Here is a 7,500-nt window from a genome sequence, read left to right as displayed (position 1 = left end):
TGGTCCTCCTCCATGAATCATTGACTTGCTGTGGATTCTCTAATGAGAAACTGAAGATGGAACCAACAACACAAGTCGCAGACGGACGTCACCAATTCAGAACGTCATGAATATAAAATATGTCAGTTATGATTCTGATCAAGAGACAGAAAAGAATCCTAATTATTTGTTCCATTCAGATATTTGTGAGAAATGTTTTCATCGTTAATGTCTGAGTGGATTCTTCGACCACCAAACTACCATCAGTTCTTCAGTCCGAGTGAACGTTTGTGCCAAATTTAAAGGAGGTCCCTCGAGGCGTTCACATGAATGGAGAGATGTGAGGTCACAGTGACCGTGACCTTTGACCTGTGACCCCCGAAATCAAATCACTTCATGTTTGGTACCAAGTGAATGGTTCTGCAGAGTTAGAAGAACTTGGCTGCAGCTGTCTCTGGCGTGGAGCACCTCCAACCGCAACCGGAGCCTCCAACCGCAACCAGAGCGTTCAACCGCAACCAGAGCCTCCAACCGCAACCAGAGCATCCAACCACAACCAGAGTCTCCAACCGCAACCAGAGCATCCAACCACAACCAGAGTCTCCAACCGCAACCAAAGCATCCAATCGCAACCAGAGCATCCAACCGCAACCAGAGCGTTTAACCGCAACCAGAATCTCCAACCGCAACCAGAGCGTTCAACCGCAACCAGAGCCTCCAACCGCAACCAGAGTCTCCAACCGCAACCAGAGCGTTCAACCGCAACCAGAGCGTTCAACCACAACCAGAGCGTTCAACCACAACCAGAGCCTCCAACCGCAACCAGAGCATCCAACCGCAACCAGAGCGTTCAACCGCAACCAGAGCGTTCAACCGCAACCAGAGCGTTCAACCGCAACCAGAGTCTCCAACCGCAACCAGAGTCTCCAACCGCAACCAGAGCGTTCAACCGCAACCAGAGCGTTCAACCGCAACCAGAGCCTCCAACCGCAACCAGAGCGTTCAACCGCAACCAGAGTCTCCAACCGCAACCCTGAACAGAGTGCCCCCCCCCTTCACCCATCAACTCTCAAGGATGACGAAGAAGCTTTTAAAAACAGAACATTTAAGTTTGGACATTCGTGTCCAACGATAACTGAACAATCTGTCTCTGTCTCTTTGTCTCTCTGTCTGTCTCTCAGCCTTGGTGACGGTTACTCCCAGCCAGTCTCAACACTTTGAGTATGAGCATTTCTCGGTGAGCTGTGAGCAGTTGGTTTCCTCTGATTGGACGGTGTGGAGATACACGGCGGACGGGTCAGTTCACGGCGGACATCTTTCTTCTGAATGTCTTCGTGGTCTTCGTTAGTTCCCAGGGAACTTCGAACGTTTGAAGGTTTCTGAATTTAATCACACGTACAAACACAGAAATAAAAAAATCTGAGAATAAAACAAAGATTGAAGCTAAATTCGATGTTTCACAGGAAGTTGTTGTTTAAGGTCAAAGGTGAAACGTGGCACACGGGTCAGAGATGCACCTGAGAGGGGTTTCTTGTCTGGGCGTGTTTTATACTTTCATGTTCTTCTAGCAGGTTGAACAGATCCACTTTAAATCAGGTCAGAAAAGCTTTAAGACTTTGATGATGTCACACACAGCGCCACATAGTGGACAAAGGAAGTGATAGAAAATGTGCACTATGTCTTGTCCACTGCACATTATGCATCCTGCTGGCGCCCCCAACAGGCCCGGCGCTGCGAGCGTCCGTTCAACGCTGCTAAGTTTTACTGATCATGACCGTGGTGAGAAAAAAGATCAAACAGTTTCCATCTTTTGAGACAAATGTCTTCCGTCCACGACTTTTAATGGCTGAAGCTGTGCTTGCAGGGCGGAGCTGTCCCGGTGCGGCTCCGGTTGGGGCGTCCAGACATCCTCCACCTGCAGCATGACGGCGAAGCAGTCTCACAGCGGAGTGTACTGGTGCGAGTCCCGGCTCGGAGACAGCAGCGACGCCGTCAACATCAGTGTCACTGGTGAGACTCCCCCCCCCCCCCCCCCACGCCCACCTACCCCACCCTTCCTATTTCAGGACTTTGGTCATCGATATGACACTCGAGTGACTCAAATCCCCCCGACGGGTCTCTGTCAGATAAACTCTTGCAGAGAAGTTGAAGCAGCTGCAGAACACCGATTGTTTTAAAGGGAACCGGTTACAACAAAAGGAAGTGAATCTGTGAGATGATTCATCTCCGCGGAGGCCCGGCCGCCAAGGAACACTACAAAAACCTTAGTGTCACCCTAGTAACCATGGCAACCATATCCCAAAACAGCAGCTGAAAGTTTGGTTTAAAACTAGTGTTTGTTTTTTAAAATCTTTATTATTTTATTGATCATTTTTAGGAGTTATATTTTATCCCTCCTGGTCACATGTTTCTCCACCCGTGTTCAGGTGGACTGGTGGTCCTGCAGAGTCCCATCCTCCCCGTGGTCCAAGGAGACAATGTGACTCTGCGCTGTAGAACAAAGGAAACCTCCAACCTCGAGGCGTCTTTCTATAAAAACAACACCCTCATCAGGACCGGGCCTACGGGTCACACGACCATTTTCAATGCTTCCAGGTCCGATGAAGGTGTCTACAAATGTTGCATCGCTGGTTTTGGAGAGTCTCCAACCAGCTGGCTGCTAATGGAAGGTAGAGATCCGTCACTTCATTGAACCCAGTGTCAGTCCGTGTGTGATTTCAGAGTTTTGATGTCGTCGGTTTGGTTCTTCAATGTAAAAAAACTCAAATTAAACTCTGTCAGCAGGAAGCAACAACCTTCATGAGGAACTAAGTGAAGTTGCATGTCTTCATCAACATCAGCACCTGAGCTCCAACATCCAGCAGTCTTTCAACCCCTTATTTAAAATTTACAAACTTAAACATAAAACTTGCAGCGTTCCCTAAAACAGAACACTCCTCAGACCTTCTTGTAAAACTCTTCTAAACATTCATAAAACAGCCTGTTGAGGACTTGCCTTTTTCTTTCAATGAAGCAGAGACAGGTTAGTGATCCCGGACAAGCCCCCAAATATGTCATAGACAAATCTTGAACTTAAAGAAAACCCTAAAAGCTGCTGTGGTTGTTAACAAATTATATGAATGTCAGCATAATACGGAGAGGTTTCTATGAATTAATTAAAAATAAATACACGTGCTTTTAAAGAGTACAGTGTAAAAAAAAAAGACATCCCATTCCAGTGAATGTTCCCCTCAGAAGGTCCCAGTGGAACTCTGTGTTGACAGTCTGACTCTGGGGGACCAATTCACGGTGACACAAAGAAAACCCATCTGGTGTCTCCTGACCTGACGCACCTTCTTCGGTCTTGGACAGTTAAGCTCCACCCCTCTTGAAACGTGATGTCATCAGAACACCTCGCCCAGCTCGTCTCATCATCGCCGGAGACTTTCTGAAGCGTTTCAAGGTTCTCTGATGACCATTTACAGACACGTTAAAAGCCCAGACATGATTCTGTGGTGGAAATCATTGCGTGAGCTCAGGAACACTCGGCTGTTAGCGGGCGTGCTGAAGATTTTCTGTTCCCCAAAAGATTTGACCCAAAATCTGCAGTTTCTCTGCTCCAGTTTCAGGTTTCCATGGTGACATCACTAATGTTCAGGTACCAGCGGTCACGTTAACGTGAGGAACTCAGTGATGATGATGATGATGAGACGACACTGAATACTTCCTCATGGAGGTCGTTGCTTCCTGCTGCTCTGTGTGCAGCACCGTGCTGCGTTCAGGAACACTCTGGACTTGTTGATTCAGCCTCGTAGGTCATGAAGCTGCACTGAACTCCACCTGCTTTTTGAAACCCCTGATCTAGTGGACATCAGTAGAAGTGCAGCTGAACGTTCTCTAACACAGTGAGAGTCCGTTTCTGTCCCCAGATGGTTCTAACCCTCCGTCTCTCACGCCGTCTCCGGACTCGTCTCAGCATCTTGAGTACGAGGATCTGTCTCTGAACTGTGGTAACGACACCAGCTCTCACGGATGGAGGGTCAGGAGGTTCACGGCGTCCGACGGCACAATGTCCAGCTGTGGAGACAAGTGGGGAACTCCTACTCCCTCCGGCTGCCACCTGACCATAGTCAAGCAGCCTGACAGCGCCCTCTACTGGTGCGAGACCCCGGCAAAGAGGCGGAGCAACTCGGTCAACATCTCTGTACACGGTGGGTTCCCCTCGCTGTTCCTGAAAGCTAACAGGTCAAACTCCAGTTAAGTGCTCGTTTGGTGGTTGTTCCTTCATAGACGGTGGGCGGAGCTAACGCACCAGACCCACTCTTTAATTCATCAAAAGTCAGCTTCTCGTGACCACGCCCCTTTTTTGGGGAAAAACAATCGCTCACAGAGACTTTAATCCAAACTTTAAACTCATTGGTTTGAATTCTAATTCGAGGCTGAAGAGTTGCTATCGTTAGTTTCACCAACAATAAAGTAAAAAAAGTAAAAACCGCCGATGACGTCACGGCCTCCGCTTGTTTTTATCCTCGATGACGTTCTCTGGCGTCCGTCTTCCTCCAGATGGAGCCGTCATCCTGCAGATTCCTGTCCTCGCTGTGATGGGAGGGGACAACGTGACGCTGACCTGCAGAACAAAGACATCCTCCGACCTCCCGGCTGATTTCTACAAAGGCGACGAGCTCCGCGGCACCGAGCCTGGGGGTCACATGACCATCTACAACGCTTCCAGGTCGCATGAAGGCGTCTACACGTGTCGCATCAGAGGTCAGGGAGAGTCTCCGCCCGGCCGGCTGCTTGTCCGAGGTGAGTTCAGGTGTGTCGGTTTGTTGTGTGATGAAGACCTCCCGAGCCTCGCTGGTTCTCTGCTCAGTGTTTCCAGATCCCGATGACGCCGAGCGGCTCTCCGTGACGACGGTGCTCCGATACATCGTGCTGTTTGCTCCGTACTTCATCTCCACCACTCTCATGCTGTCGGAGTATCGACACCGGGCCGTGGCTCGCTCCGTTTCCATGGCAGTGTCTCCATCCAGCAGGGAAGATGACGGATTGGACCCACAGTATGATGACATCATAGCTGCTGTCACCACCGAGCATCATTTCTAAAACATGTTTGCCCCTTCAAAATAAAACCACTGTATATTTCTGTGACGTTTTCTTCCTGTTTCCAACACACAACTAAACAGGTCCAAAATGAAGTCGTCCGAAATATGACATACTGACTTTTTTTTTCATGTTTTGGATGACATGCTAAAATGAGTTTTTTTTCTTTATTATGTAGGACATACTATAGTGTAACTTTTTTTGTACAACACACAAAATCATCCTAACCAGGGAACAAACCCAGAATCTTGATAGTATGAGGCAACAGTGCTAACCACTGCCACAATTTACCACACACATAATATTGGTTTGGCATTGTTGACTTCCGTTCATGTTAAAAAAAAAAAAAAAAGGTCATACTATAGCATACTATAGCATGTCGTCCAAAATATCATAAAGTCAGACTACAGCATGTCATATTTCAGACATGCTGTAGTCTGACTTCATGATATTTTGGACGACATGCTATAGTCTGACTTCCGTTCATGTTAACCACTGCAACCATTGGTAAAGTTTTTTTTTTTATAGATTTTGGACGACATACCACAGAATAACTTTTTTCTGTTATTTCTGACGACATGCTATAAGTATGACTTCCGTTCATTTTTTTTTTTGTAAGCCAGCACATTGGTGCAGTTGTCAGCGTTGTTGTCTCACAGTCTAGAGGTCCCAGGTTCGATCCCTGCCTGGGACTTGACATGTGGAAGTTGCATGTTCCTGCATAAGTAATAATCTAAAAGTAAACTATGTCATCCTTAATATGGATGACTAAATTATGCATGTTGTCATGCATATAGTCTAATCTAAAACAAATGTCATGCAATGTAATCATGCATGTCGTCGTAAATGTGACAAAGAGTCACCCCACAAGCAAGAACATGCAATTCTCCACACACTAAGTTCCTGATCGAACCCAGAACCTCTAGATAGTGAGATGACAACGCTGGCTTGGAACTGTGCCGATGTGCTGCTTTTATTGTATTTTTGACAAACTTATATTACTTATATGACTTCCGTTCATGTTATGGAAGAAAGGACATTGGTGCAGTGGTTAGTGTTGTTGCCTTCCAGTCAGAAGGTTCCAGGTTCAATTCTCCACCTGGTTGGTACTTTTCATCTGAGATGTTAATGTTCTTCCATCCAGGGGAGGTTTCAAACCTGGAACCTTCTGACTGGAAGGCAACAACGCTAACCACTACACTGTTGATCAGTCTACCATAACATGTTTAAAAGTCATATAAGCATGCAATAATACATTTTGTACAAAACACAAAATCACCCAGCCTGGGTATTGAACCAAGATTCTTTGGAATGTGAGGCAACACTACTAACCACTATCCCATTTTACCACACATAAAGTATTGGTTTTCAATTTTACTTTGTAGGACATACTATAGTATGACTTTTTTTGCAAAACACACAAAGTCAAACTGCACTTGGATTAAAACCATAAACTTTTGACTTTGAGGATGGGTCTTCTCATGAGATATTTATGTCTTCAATCCAGGGGAGCTATTGAACCTGTACCCTTCTGATTGGGAAGTTACACTGCTAACCACTAGCCCATTTTACCAGACAAATGATATTGTTGTTTTTCCTTATTTTGTAGGGACATATAGTATAGTAAACATATAGTATGACTTTTTATATATGCATATATAAACGCATATATATAAACACGCATATTTATATATATACACATATATATGTGTACATATATGTGTATAAACATACATATGTATATATATATACATATGTATATATATACAGATCTATATATATATATACGCATATATATACATATATATATATATATATGTGTGTGTGTGTGTATATATATATATATATATATATATGTGCGTGTATGTGTCTATATGTATATATACAGTGGTGTGAAAAAGTGTTTGCCTCCTTCCTGATTTCTTAGCATGTCTGTCATACTTAAATGTTTCAGATCATCAAACAAATTTAAATATTAGTCAAAGATAACAAGTAAACACAAAATGCAGTTTTTAAATGAAGGTTTTTATTATTAAGGGAGAAAAACAATCCAAACCCACATGGCCCTGTGTGAAAAAGTGTTTCCCTCTAAACCTAATAACTGGTTGGACCACCCTCAGCAGCAACAACTGCAATCAAGCGTTTGTGATAACTTCCAACGAGTCTTTTCCAGCTGTGGAGGAATGTTGGCCCACTCATCTTTACAGAGTTGTTGTAATTCAGCCACATTGGAGGGTTTTCCAGCACCAACCTCCTTTTTAAGGTCATGTCACAGCATCTCAATAGGATTCAGGTCAGGACTTTGACGAGGCCACTCCAAAGTCTTCATTTTGGTTTTCTTCATCCATTCAGAGGTGGACTTGCTGGTGTGTTTTGGATCATTGTCCTGCTGCAGAACCCAAGTTGGCTTCAGCTTGAGGTCACGAACAGACGGCCGGA

At 45.1% G+C, this 7,500-nt stretch overlaps 3 protein-coding genes across 3 annotated transcripts in view; 2 read left to right on the top strand and 1 right to left on the bottom strand.

The window, feature by feature from the left end:
- Positions 1-1,627, top strand: part of LOC138214198 (sodium/hydrogen exchanger 9B2-like) — a 21,750-nt gene extending 20,123 nt beyond the window's left edge. The window contains 2 exon segments of the mRNA XM_069175595.1: positions 1,161-1,275; positions 1,615-1,627. The gene's annotated coding sequence lies outside the window, so the exon portion shown is untranslated.
- Positions 1,628-1,712: 85 nt separating this feature from the next.
- LOC138214199 (sialoadhesin-like) lies at positions 1,713-5,104 on the top strand. The gene is made up of 6 exons (XM_069175597.1): positions 1,713-1,758; positions 1,844-1,989; positions 2,406-2,648; positions 3,888-4,169; positions 4,522-4,764; positions 4,832-5,104. The coding sequence occupies exons 2-6, from the start codon at positions 1,902-1,904 to the stop codon at positions 5,062-5,064; spliced, it is 1,089 nt and encodes a 362-aa protein (XP_069031698.1). The 5' UTR covers positions 1,713-1,758; positions 1,844-1,901; the 3' UTR covers positions 5,065-5,104.
- A 1,968-nt stretch (positions 5,105-7,072) lies between these two features.
- The window catches only part of mogat3a (monoacylglycerol O-acyltransferase 3a), a 119,778-nt gene continuing 119,350 nt past the window's right edge, over positions 7,073-7,500 (bottom strand). The window contains exon 9 of the mRNA XM_069175578.1: positions 7,073-7,500. This exon is cut by the window's right edge and continues 4,132 nt beyond it. The gene's annotated coding sequence lies outside the window, so the exon portion shown is untranslated.

The sequence above is a fragment of the Embiotoca jacksoni genome, unplaced genomic scaffold (genome assembly GCF_022577435.1).
Source record: "Embiotoca jacksoni isolate LCO1_2020_lvr unplaced genomic scaffold, fEmbJac1.0.p SCAF_68, whole genome shotgun sequence".
NCBI classification, from domain to species: Eukaryota; Metazoa; Chordata; class Actinopteri; family Embiotocidae; genus Embiotoca; species Embiotoca jacksoni.
Note: the sequence above shows the minus strand (reverse complement) of the source record. Positions and strands in the feature narration are given on the sequence as shown.

Excerpts from the sequence above, each read along its gene's own strand:
- LOC138214199 (XM_069175597.1), top strand. The coding sequence starts at position 1,902 with ATGACGGCGAAGCAGTCTCACAGCGGAGTGTACTGGTGCGAGTCCCGG. Across the intron at positions 1,990-2,405 it reads CGTCAACATCAGTGTCACTG|GTGGACTGGTGGTCCTGCAG; the intron begins GTGAGACTCCCC and ends ACCCGTGTTCAG. Across the intron at positions 2,649-3,887 it reads CAGCTGGCTGCTAATGGAAG|ATGGTTCTAACCCTCCGTCT; the intron begins GTAGAGATCCGT and ends TTCTGTCCCCAG.